Genomic DNA, 12,951 nt, shown 5'->3' on the forward strand with positions numbered 1-12,951 from the left:
AATATAAATTAATACAGCGATTATGGAAAACAGCATAGAGATTTCTCTAAAAACAGAACTATCATATGATCCGGCAATCTCACTACTGGGTGTTTACCCAAAGGAAAGGAACTCAGTGTATCAAAGGGATATCTGCACTCCCATGTTTGCTGCAGCACTACTCACAATAGCTAAGATATAGAATCAACCCAAATGTTAATCAACAGACAACTGGATAAAGAAAATGTAGTATATATACACAATGGAATACTATTCAGCCACAAAAAAAAGAATGAAATCCTGTCATTTGCAGCAACATGGATAAGCCTGGAGGACATGATGTTAAGCAAAATAAAGTAAGCACAGAAAGATAAATACCACATCCTCACTTGTGGGAGCTAAGAAAAAGTAGAGTACAATTGTGGGAATTAGAGGATGGGAAGAGTGGCAGGGAGGGAGGATGGAGATTGGTTGGTTAACAATTTCAAAATTATAGTTTAATAGGAGGAATGAGTTCAGGTATTCTGCAGCACTGTGGGGTGAATATAGTTAACCATAATTTATTGTATATTTTCAAAAAACTAGAAGAGAGGATCTTTAATGCTCACAACACAAAGAAATGATAAATATTTGAGGTGATGGATGCTAATTGCCATGATTAGATCATTACATAAGGAAATAACACTCTGCATTCCACAAATTATACAATTATTATGTGTCAACTAAAAAGAAAAGAAAAAAGTGGAAACAACCCAAACATCAATCTATCAGTTGATGAAAGAATAAATATAATATGTTATGTCCATACAACAGAAATGTCATCCTAAGTAAAAGAAGACAGACCCAAAAGGCCACCTATTGTTTGATTCCATCTGTATGAAGAAGAGTCCAGAACAGGCAAATATATAGAAACAGAAAGTAGATTAGCAGTTGCCTAGAGCGGGCTCAGGGGTGGGACAGGCATAAGGAGTGACTGCTAATGGGAAGGGCTTTTCTTTTGGGGAGTGAAGAAAACGTTCTGGAATTAGATTTTAGTGGTGGTTCCACCACAAACATACTAAAAACCACTGAATTGTATACTTTAAATTGGTGAGTTTTATGGTACGTGAATTATGTCTCAATAAAAAGTGTTCAAAAAAAGATTGATGTAATAATTGTATAAGTAAATAAAACTCAGAAAATATTCCTACAGCATCCTTCAGTCCAAGATGAATATAGATATTACCCACTTTTAATATATTTTTGTTAGCAACTTCAGACCCTGATGACCAAAATATTAGCCAAACAGGGAGCAAGAGATGTCACCATGCTCATGTGTTAGACAAGTAACTTGAAGCCCTTTCTCCTGGAAGTAAACACATCTTTGTAACTGAGCAGCAACAAATTGAGCCGGCAGAGATGAGGTCTCCACTAAAAATTGCCTCATGCTAGTTACAGGAGACCAGTGAATTTCACTGCTGAATAAGTGAAATACACTATTTCAGGCAACAGGATTCGCTTTTAATTTTTTTTTCTTTTTTACTCAGAAGCTTTTTAGTTTAGTGACCTAAAGAATGTCAGAGCCAAAAAGGTAAATATTCTATTTGGCACTGTGAGGTTCATAAATGCTCCAAATTAGGAGGTGTTCTCTGAAACAAGTGACATTTACATTTTACAGATTTCTGGTGCCAAGGTTTTAGCTCTGGGAGGGACAGGAAGAGTGGAGTGGGAAGAGTACAGTGGGAAGACAAGCCAAAAATGAGGAGGCAAGAGGTAACAGCAAGATAGACTGACTCAGCCTCAGTGGGGCAAAAGGCAGATTGATGCTTACCTTTCAGGAAAACCATGGCATCATTGCAATGGAAATCGTCCTTGGTCTCCCTCATAAGTCAGCCAAACTCATGAATGCTTTTACTGGAGAGAGGTTTTGCTCTTATTTTCCCAAAGCATAAAAAGGGACTACATTTCATGTTCAGGTGAAGTGCACAGGAAAGCAGCTGGAGTGGTGGCCTGGAGAAGTCACCAGCATTACAGGTTGCATGAGAATGCGAGGCACCAGAAATTCACAGGAATCCTGGGGAATACTTTGCTCCTCCATCGCTAATGGAATTAAGGTGCCTAAATCTTAGGGGCCCAGGAATTCCGAGTGGAAAATTGGCTTCATTATATCTCCAGTATCAGGTTCATTGAGGGGCATATCAAGACATAAGGCTCAAAAGGAAGCAGGCACCAAGTCACAAGAACCTTGTACATTATTCTAAGGAATCTGGACTTCATCCTATGCAACAGAGTTAAACAGAACTTTCTCTCTCTGGGGAATATGAGCTGGTACATAAGTCACTATAATGAGGTTCCTTATGTACCAACTCATTCTCTACAGAAGGAATAAAGTATGTGTTTCAAGAGAGCTATAGGGACCACACAGCAGGGAATGAATGCTTCCAGTTGGAAGAAACAGGTGGCAGTCTAGAAAAGAGTTTCACAGAGGAAGGAGATTTTGAATCAAGCCTTAAAGATTAAGTATCATTTTGACGAGTGAAACAATGAGAACAGTGTTTCAGGCTGAGGAAACAGCCTGAACAGAGACTTCATGTGGAAAGTGTGAGTTGTTGGGAAGTAGTTCAGTCTGGGGTCACTGGGAGTAGTGGGAGGGAAGATGGAACACTGCCAGGAACAGACACATGCACACAGACATTTGAAAGCAGACAAATCCTTGAACACTACACTTTCCCCACACTTTTTCATCTGGAATTGTTTAGCTGATGTACATAGACAACAGCAATGAACTAGTTACCAAATATTGGAATGCTCTGTGTGTGTGTGTCTGTGTGTGTGTGTGTGTGCGCGCGTGTGTGTGGGTGTTATGTACTTACTATACGGCTGAGTCATACTACATCTGGCTTAGACTATCACCAACATAAATAGAAAACATGCTTCCCCAACTCTCTATTTTGAAAATATTCAAATGTACAGAAATGTTTAAAGAATAGTTACAAAGAATACCGACATACCCTTTACATAAATTCACCAATTATTAACATTTTGCCGCATTTATTTAGTTAAGTGTATATATGAACATACATATTTTATTTATATATATGTATGAACAAAGTTTTAATACATATGCATAATTTATATATATAGTTATATATAGACACACACATGTATATATACACAAATATACATAAATTTCTCTGAACTACTTGAAAATAAGTTTCAGATATCATGATGCTTTATCCCTGAATATTTCATGTGCATCTCCTTAGGAATAAGGACATTTTCCTATGTAACTATATAGTATTATTATGTATATATAGTATAGACATATATAGCATTATGACACCCAAGAAAATTAACAGTAATACCATAGTATCTAGTACAAAGTCAACATGCACATTTTTTTGTATCCAAGACCCAATTTGTGCATTGGATTTGGTTATCATGTCTTTTTAGTCTTTTTTTATTTTTATTTTTTATTTTTATTTTAAGACATTGACTTTTTTTAAGGATTTAGGCCAGTTATTATGTACAGTGTCTCACATTCTGTATTTGTCTAATTGTTCCTTATGATTAGATTCAAGGTAAACTTTTTTTGCAAAAATACTCCTGAATTATTATAGCATCCCATTGGGAGGCACATATGTCCAGTTGTTCCACAATTGGTGATGCTGTTGGGCCACTTGGTTCAGAAGATGACTACCATAGATCTCTTCATTAGAAGAGGTACCCCTTTTTATTTAAAAAGTAATTTGTTGAGATGTCATAGTACACACAGAATATTCTGCAAACATGAGAAGTGTTTGTTATAAAGAATATATAGTAACATACTTAGGTTCAAAAAGCAGTATACAAAATTACATCTGCAGGCTGGGCACGGTGGCTCATGCCTGTAATCCCAGTACTTTGGGAGGCCAAGGTAGATGAATCACCTGAGGTCAAGACCAGCCTGGCCAACATGGCAAAACCCCATCTCTACTAAAAATACAAAAATTATCTGGGCATGGTGGCAGGTGCCTGTAATCCCAGCTACTCAGGAGGATGAGGCAGGAGAACCGCTTGAACCTGGGAGGCAGAAGTTGTAGTGAGCCAAGATCATGCTACTGCACTCCAGCCTGGATGACAGAGTGAGACTGTCTCCAAAAAAAAGGAAAAGATCACATCTTCATATGTGTGTGTATAGTGTATGCATATGTGTATTAAAAGAAATGGACGTTTTGGGCAGGGCGCAGTGGCTTACACCTGTAATCCCAGCACTTTGGGAGGCCAAGGCGAGTTGATCATGAGGTCAGGAGTCCGAGACCAGCCTGGCCAATATGGTGAAACCCCATCTCTACTAAGAATACAAAAATTAGCCAGGTGTGGTGGTCCGCACCTGTAGTCCCAGCTACTTGGGAGACTGAGGCAGAAGAATCGCTTGAACCCCAGAGGCGGAGGTTGCAGTGAGCAGAGATTACGCCACTGCACTCCAGTCTGGGCAACAGAGGGAGATTCCGTCTCAAAAAAAAAAAAAGAAAAAAGAAAAAAAAAGAAATGGATGTTTTGGAGGGTGGGCAATGATACGTTTTTTCATTATCCATATTTCTTTTAGTATTATTAATGTTTATGAAAATAGCATAATTTGGAGGAGAAAAACCCAATATATAAGTCTCTTATTGAATATTTTTGTATATCAACAAAGAAGTATATAAAATATTAACACTAGGCTTTATTTCTTTATACAAAGCCACACAGTTCTGGTTAGTTTACTTTCTATTCTAAACAAACTATCAGCACAAATGCACTAATATTGAAGCAAAGTACTCAGCTATGAATGTTAACATGTACAAGTATTATATACATAGATGAACAGTTTTACTTTACAAATGATGGATACTGCTCTATCTTCATATTACTTGACCCGGCTTTGAAGCTTGACTCTGCTGACCATCGCCTGCTTTTTGAAATAGCATCTTCCTTGTTTCTCATGATATTACTCTGACCTCTTTCTCCACCTACTTCTCTGGATGTTCGTTTTCAGTTTCCTTTGTAGGTTCATCTTTCATATCTATCCAATACATACTGATGTTCCCTGGAGCTTGGAACTTGATCTTCTCTTCTCTTTCTATCTCTCAACCATGGGTTTGACCACTTCAGCCATCTCTAGATCTAGCCCAGATCTCTCTCCTGAGCTACAGATCTTGTTCGCTAACTGATAACTAGACATCTGAATGTGTCATAGGCCCCTCTAACTCAACACTGTTACTTTCAGAGGACTAGAATTCAAACTGGAAGCCATGAGATTTCACTGAGCTCTTCCTATTCTTTCTGCTAGCTTCAGTCAGGAGTCTGGTGAAAGATGAATGCTTGTGATGGACTTTCCTTTGATTTAAGTACATTGCTCCTTCCTCTGCATTTTGTACCTTTATGACCCTCTTTATAGGGCTCCAATTTCTCTATATGGGAAATCTATATAACCTAGGGTATTTGATATTTGAATTCAGCATATTGGAAAATGCACTCTATGAAATAAGATGGAATGGGGCACCCAGCACTCCAGGATGTAGTTATTGGGGGTATAGATCATGGGAAATCTAAAAAGGCCCCTGACAGTCAGTAAACATAAGAAGGCTTCTTTCATGCCTTTTTTGTTTGTTTTTAAGGATAAAACAGGGTATAAGTTTTTTCTGTGATAGAGGGTATAAAACCGGAGGGGGATGGTATTGAAAATCCTGTGTAAGTTTTCTTTCAGAAATGCTTGAATTTGAACACACTGAATTCCTATGGTTCCAGGTATCCTGAGGAAAACAAAGTAAAACAAAACAAAAACAAAGATTCCAAAAGTCAGATGGGTGTTTGTCTTCTCTGTCACCCAGAATCAAAGGGGCCCATAGTAAAGACAGATGTGCTAGTACTAGTATTAAAATTGTCCAAAATGGAATTCAGCATCTTGTCTCCATACCCTAATTACTCTCCTAGGTTCTTTTCCTGGTTCATGGCACCACCATATTCACAACTGACCAAATAAAAACCTGAGCATTGTGTATGTCTCCTCTCTGCCTCCCTGTTCCCCATATTCAGACAATCACTAAGCCCTACCAAAGCTACCTCCTAAATATCTCTCAAATCTGCCGCCACCATCAAAACCTCACTATTTCTGGCTGTCATTGCAATTGCTCATCCCTTCTTCAATAGATCATCCACACTGCCACCAGAGTTATGTTTCTTGTGCACAAATCTGTCCTATTCTTCTACTCAGAGTTCTTCAATGGCTCCTACTACATACTGCATGTAGCCTGAACTGCTGTGCAGGGCACTCCAGGCCACCCAAATTCTGCCCTCCATCTCTTTCTCCAGCCCCATCTCCCACCACATCCCCTCTCTTCTCCGGCCATACTCTGACAGAACTGAGTCATCTGTGGATCCCAACACATAACCCTCCTCATGCCTCCAGGCCTTCTCACCTGCTTCTTCCTCCAGCTTCCAGCTGCACCTCAAAAACTGAAAAGCTTCCCTTGACTCCTCCACAGAGACAATAGAGACAAGTGTTCTTTTTTTTTTTTTAAGATGGAGTCTTGCTCTTGTCGCCCAGGCTGGAGTGCAATGGCGTGATTTCAGCTCACTGCAACCTCCGCCTCCTGGGTTCAAGCGATTTTCCTGCCTCAGCCTCCCAAGTAGCTGCAACTACAGGTGCCCGCCACCATGCCCAGCTAATTTTTGTATTTTTAGTAGAGATGGGCTTTCACCATGTTGGCTAGGCTGGTCTCGAACTCCTGACCTCAGGTAATCCACCCGCCTCGACCTCCCAAAGTGCTGGGATTACAGGTGTGAGCCACCACGCCCAATCAAGTGTTCATTTTCTAACTTATCCATGCTGTTGTGGTGCAATGCCTCCATCTCCTTTTCAGCAAATAAATCTCATTATGTCATAATTCAAATAAATAATCACTAAGATGCATTGAGTGCTTGCCATGTGCCAGTTTACATGCACTGCCTTACTTAATCCTCATAACAACACTGTGAGGTAGGTAATATTATAATCACCATTTTAAAGAGAAGGAAATGGAGGCACAGAGAAATTGAGTAACTTGCCTGCGGTCTCAAAGTGCCGTGGCACCAGCCAAGATATGAACCCATACTCTGAACTCATACTTTTAGTAACTTTTAACTATACAGTGGTGTTGCTTTTCTTGTTGTTGTTATTTTGCCATTAGACTATACCTTGAGACCAGTACTCTGTCTTTCAGTTTGGTACTCCCAGAACTTAACAATGTGTAGGATATATAGCTGACAATTAGTAAATATTTGTTGAGTGAATCAGTCTACTTATAAAATTATTTATTTATATGGACTCAATTTTCTCTTATCTTGCTGGCATATTCTCAGAATTTTTGGATGAAAAGTATTTCCATTTGGAATTGTTTGAATCAGGACTTACATTTCACATGCTTCTTTCTGAAAGATTTGCTCTGTTTGGTATTGCATACCACATTTCTTTCAGAAATAAAGAACAAAAGTTATACTTGGAAATATGTATTATCTCAATGAGCACATCCTCCTTCTAAATTCACTGATAATACTGTCATGTACAATGTTCTTGAAAATTTATCTTCATCTCCCAAGCAATCTTCCCTTTTCTTCTCTAGTTAGTAATTAGGATTTTATAAATATAATGTACCTTTTCTTCTCAATTATTTTATTTATTTTTGTTTGTTTTTGTTTGAGATGGAGTTTCGCTCTATAGCCAGGCTGGAGTGTAGTGGCGCGATCTTGGCTCACTGCAACCTCTGCCTCCCAGGTTCAAGCAATCCTCCTGCCTTAGCCTCCCGAGTAGCTGGGACTACAGGCACGTGCCACCACACCTGGCTAATTTTTGTGGGTTTTTTTAGTAGAGACGGGGTTTCACCATGTTGGGCAGGATGGTCTCGATCTCTTGACCCTGTGATTTGCCCGCCTTGGCTTCCCAAATACTCCCTGGGATTACAGGGTGCGCCACTGCTCCCGGCTGATTTTATTTTAATTTTTCAGAGACAGTGTCTCGCTGTATCACCCAGGCTGATCTCAAACTGCTGGGCTTAAGGGATCCTCCAGCTTCAGCTTCCTCGGTAGCTGGAACTACCAGTCTTCTCAATTATTTTTGTTTATTTCTACTTAATCAATTGTTAGTATGAATTTTGTAATCACATTTCTTTTGAAAATGTATCAACCTCTCTGACCTAATTTATTGACCTACAAGTCTAAAGGAAAGCCAGCTTTGATCACCACACAGAAATAGATTCTGTATTGTGATGCTCATAGAAGGAAGGAAAATTGGCATCTCTGTTACCTGGAAGTAGATCACCTGGCCTTGAGACTGCTTGCCTCCTACCTGATGGAGGTAGAGAGGACAGTCATGCTGCCAAAGATCCATCTTGAGGGAAGTGACAGGCTTAAGTTGGTCACTTTTGTTTGCAGTGTTTTTAGTAGGCACTTTGCTAGAAACAGGAGACAATGGACCATAACCTCTGTGAGAAGGAACCACTATCACTGCGCGATGGGACCAGCAGATTCACATAAGGCCACTGGCTGGAGAGAAGGGCCTGAGGAGGACTAGGAGAGGTCCAGCTCCATACGAAAAAAACCAAAAGCCCATAATTGGGCAGACTTCTTGTTATGTACTTTTTGAAAATCCATGGCAAATCCATTTGTCTCTGAACTACCCTGCTTCCTTTCAACTCTCATTCTTCCTATTTCTTGAATCCCAAGTGATTTCATGTGTTTCCTGCTTTAGAGATTTTGCTTCCCTGGATTCAGGCTTTATTTGTGTGTGTGTTCCATGCAGATGGGTGGTCTCTTTCAAGTGTATCATCAGCTTTAAGACACGCAGCTGTAAGTGCTTTCACTCCAGCTCAGACCATATCTGAGACAATGTGGAATTTAAAGAAGCCTTAAATGTTTTGTTAAGAGGAAGGAACTCGTGCCAGATTCATTCATTCACTCACTGATCAAACATTTTGTGTGCCTCCTATGAACTAGGCATCTTGCTAGGCATCCCAAAGACGGGATGATCCAGCCTCTTCCCTTGGGAAGCTTACAGTGCTATAGGGAGACAGGCATGGAACAGATACTAGAATATAACGAGCTGATTGCTTCAGTAGAGACATATAGAAAGTGCAGTGGAAACACAAAGTAGGAGATCCTAAGCCTGCCCAGAAATTCTAGGAAAGCTTCCCCACAGCTGAAACTTAAGAGATAAGCAAGGCCAAGCATGACAGCTGACGCCTATCATCCCAACACTTTAGAAGGCCGAGGCAAGAGGATCACTTGAGTCCAGGAGTTTCAGCCCAGTCTGGGGAACATAGCAAGACCCAATCTCTACAAAATAAAAATGGAAAGATCAGCCAGTCATGATGGTGTGTGCCTATAGTCCCAGCTACTCGGGAGGCTAAGGCAGGAGGATCGCTTGAGCCCAGGAGGTTGAGGCTGCAGTGAGCTATGATGATGCCACTGCACTCTGGACTAAGTGACACAGAAAGACTCTGTATCCAAAAAAAAAAACCCAAACAAACAAACAAACAAACAAAAAGAAGAATTTACTAGGCGGACAAGTAGGGGAGAGGGTGTTTCAGACAGAGGGAATAACTTGTAGAGATGGGGAAACAAGAACACAGCATGTTTGAGGAGCTGTAGGAGAGTCAGTTCTGTGTCTCTGGAGCTGAGGATGAGGGGCAGGAGTCAGCTGGAAGTAGGGCTGCAGGGGTGGGCAAGGGCCACCTCAGGAAGCGCTTGCTCTACCAGCCCATTGATACTGTAAGCAGTGTGGAGTCCCCAAGGAAATCTGAGCCAGGGAGTGATAGGCTCAGATAGATAGATAGATAGATAGATAGATAGATAGATAGATAGATAGATAGATAGATAGATAGATAGGCAGCAGACAGACAGACAGATATAATTTTTTTTTTTTTTTTGAGACAGAGTCTCGCTGTGTCAAACAGGCTGGAGTGCAGTAGTGCGATCTCAGCTCACTGCAAGCTCCACCTCCCAGGTTTACGCCACTCTCCTGCCTCAGCCTCCTGTAGCTGGTACTACAGGCGCCTGCCACCACACCTGGCTAATTTTTTTGTGTATTTTTAGTAGAGATGGGGTTTCACCGTGTTAGTCAGGATGGTCTCAATCTCCTGATCTCATGATCCGCCTGCCTCGGCCTCCCAAAGTGCTGTGAGTACAGGCGTAAGCCACCATGCCCAGCCAGATATTTTTTAAGTTTTGCTTTTTACTGACACAAAATAATTGTACCTATTTATGGGATACAGTGTGATGTTTCGACACATGTAGACATTGTGTAATGATCAAATCAGAGTAATTAGCATATCTATCACCTCATTGATCATTTATTTCTTTGTGGTGAGCGCATTTAGAATCCTTTCTTCTAGCTACTTTGAAATATACAATAATACATTATTGTTAACTACAGTCACCCTACCGTGCGATAGAACACCAGAACTTATTCCTCCTATCTCACTGTAACTTTGTACCTATTGACCAACCTCTCCTCATCTCCCCCTCACTGTCAGGCCTCTGAGCCCAAGCTAAGCCATCATATCCCCAGTGACCTGCACGTATACATCCAGATGGCCTGAAGCAACTGAAGATCCACAAAAAAAGTGAAAATAGTTTAACTGATGACCATTGTGATTTGTTTCTGCTCCACCTTAACTGATCAATGTACTTTGTAATCTCCCCTGCCCTTAAGAAGTTTCTTTGTAATTCTCCCCACCCTTGAGAATGTACTTGGTGAGCTTCATCCCCTGCCCCTAAAACATTGCTCTTAACTTCATCGCCTATCCTAAAACCTATAAGAACCAGTGATAATCCCACCACCCTTTGCTGACTCCTTTTACAGACTCAGCCCGCCTGCACCCAGGTGAAATAAACAGCCATGTTGCTCACACAAAGCCTGTTGGTGATCTCTTCACACGGACACGTGAGACACTCACCACTCCCTCCCCAGCCTCTGGTAACCACTATTCTCCTCTCTACTTCTATGAGATCCCCTTTTTTAGATTCCGCATATGAGTGAGATAATGAGATATCTGTCTTTCTGTGCTTGGATCTTTCTGTGCTTGGATTATTTCATTTAACACAATGTCCTTTAGGCTCATCCATGTTGTCATAAATGAAAAGATTTCACGCTTTTCGGGCTGAATAGTATTCTATTGTGCATATATATATCACAATTTTTAATCCATTCATCTATTGATGGACACTTAGGCTGATTGTATATATTGGCTGCAGTGCACATGGGAGTGCATATATATCTTTGACATACTGATTTAAATTCCTTTGTGGGTTTTTTGTTGTTGTTGTTTTGTTTTGTTTTATTTTTGAGATAGTCTCACTCTGTCACTCAGGCTGGAGTGCAGTGCTTCAGTGGCTCACTGCAACCTCTACCTCCTGGGTTCAGGCAGTTCTCGTGCTTCAGCCTCCCAAGTAGCTGGGATCACAGGTATGCACCACCATGTCCAGCTAATTTTTGTATTTTTAGTAAAGACAAGGTTTCGCCATGTTGGCCAGGCTAGTCTTGAACTCCTGGCCTCAAGTGATCTGCCTGCCTCGGCCTCCCAAAGTGCTGGCATTGCAGGCATGAGCCTCTGTGCCTGGCTTGATTTCATTTCCTCTGGATATATACCACGTAGTGGGATTGCCGGATCATATGATAGTTCTATTATTAATTTTTTGAGGGACCTCAATAATGTTTCCACAATGGCTATACTAATTGTAATTTCGATCAACAGTCTATAAGAGTTCCCCTTTCTGCATATCCTCGCCTGCATTTGTTACTTTTTGCTTTTTGATAATAGCCATTCTAACTGGCGTGAGGCAACAGCTCATTGCAGTTTTGATTTGCAGTTCCCTGGTGTTAATGATGTTGAGTTTGTCTTCATGTACCTGTTGGCCGTACACATGTATGTCTTCTTTTGATAAATGCCTATTCGGGTCTTTTGCCCATCGGATTATTTGTTTTTCTGCTATTGAGTTGTTTGAGTTCCTTGTATATTCTGGATATTGAACCCTTGTCAGATAAGCATAGTTTATAAACATTTTCTCCCATTCCACAGGTGGTCTCTTCACTCTGCTCACTGTTTCCTTTGCCGTACAGAAGCTCTTTAGGTTGATATAATACCATTCTTCTATTTTTTTTCTTTTGTTGCCTGCGTTTTGAGGTACCATCCTCAAAAAAAAATCTTTGCCCAAACCAATGTCCTGAAGTGTTTCGTCTATTCTTTATTCAAATAGTTTCATATTTCTGGCTCTTACATTTAAGTCCTTAATCCATTTTGAGTTGATTTTTGTATATGGTGAGAGATGGGAATCTAGTTCCATTCTTCTGCATGTAGCTATCCAGGTTTTCCAGCACCATTTATTAAAGAGAATGTTCTTTCCCCAATGTGTGTTCTTGGTGCCTTTTTCAAAACTCAGCTCGCTATAAATGTGTGGGCTTACTTCTGGTTTCTCTATTCTGTTCCACTGGTCTGTGTGTCTGTTTTTATAGACGGACTGAAATTTGCATGCTGGAAGCTAACCCTGCAGCAAAGGTGAGTATGAGAAATAGTGCTTGAACTAAGCCAGGGGCAGTGGGGATGGAGAGGAGGCAGATGGGCAGTTATAAGAAATGATTAGACTCTACCAATGACTATTAAAGTTCTCACATTGGCTTCTTTCTATTGTAGTATAGTATTTAGTAATAGATTTTTTGGCTAGAAATAGCTGAAACTAGATAGCCTTATAATACATACAATTAAAACTAACATGGAAACATCATGCCAATATTCAATTAGAGTTCTTCTTTTTGCAATTCAATTTGAAAATAATCTGTATGCTGTCAGTAATTTAAGACCCATTATTACTGTGATAATAGTAATAGGTAACACTCCCCTAGGGAACTATGCTGTAATGTGGCAGAGATAATATACAACACATTAGGAACTAAACGACACTTATTTTTTAAAAATCTAGAGACATTAACATCACCATATG

At 40.3% G+C, this 12,951-nt stretch overlaps 2 protein-coding genes across 12 annotated transcripts in view; one reads left to right on the top strand and one right to left on the bottom strand.

Moving 5' to 3' along the window:
- The window catches only part of FAM185A (family with sequence similarity 185 member A), a 121,771-nt gene extending 110,806 nt beyond the window's left edge, over positions 1-10,965 (top strand). Inside the window, exon 9 of the mRNA XM_065541058.2 lies at positions 10,817-10,965. Within this exon, the coding sequence (XP_065397130.1) occupies positions 10,817-10,846 (30 nt within the window). The 3' untranslated portion in view covers positions 10,847-10,965. The remainder of the gene's footprint in view (positions 1-10,816) is intronic.
- Positions 1-12,951, bottom strand: part of FBXL13 (F-box and leucine rich repeat protein 13) — a 272,798-nt gene that overhangs the window by 43,543 nt on the left and 216,304 nt on the right. The gene's annotated exons all lie outside the window — the stretch shown is intronic.

The sequence above is a fragment of the Macaca fascicularis genome, chromosome 3 (genome assembly GCF_037993035.2).
Source record: "Macaca fascicularis isolate 582-1 chromosome 3, T2T-MFA8v1.1".
Classification (NCBI taxonomy): Eukaryota; Metazoa; Chordata; class Mammalia; order Primates; family Cercopithecidae; genus Macaca; species Macaca fascicularis.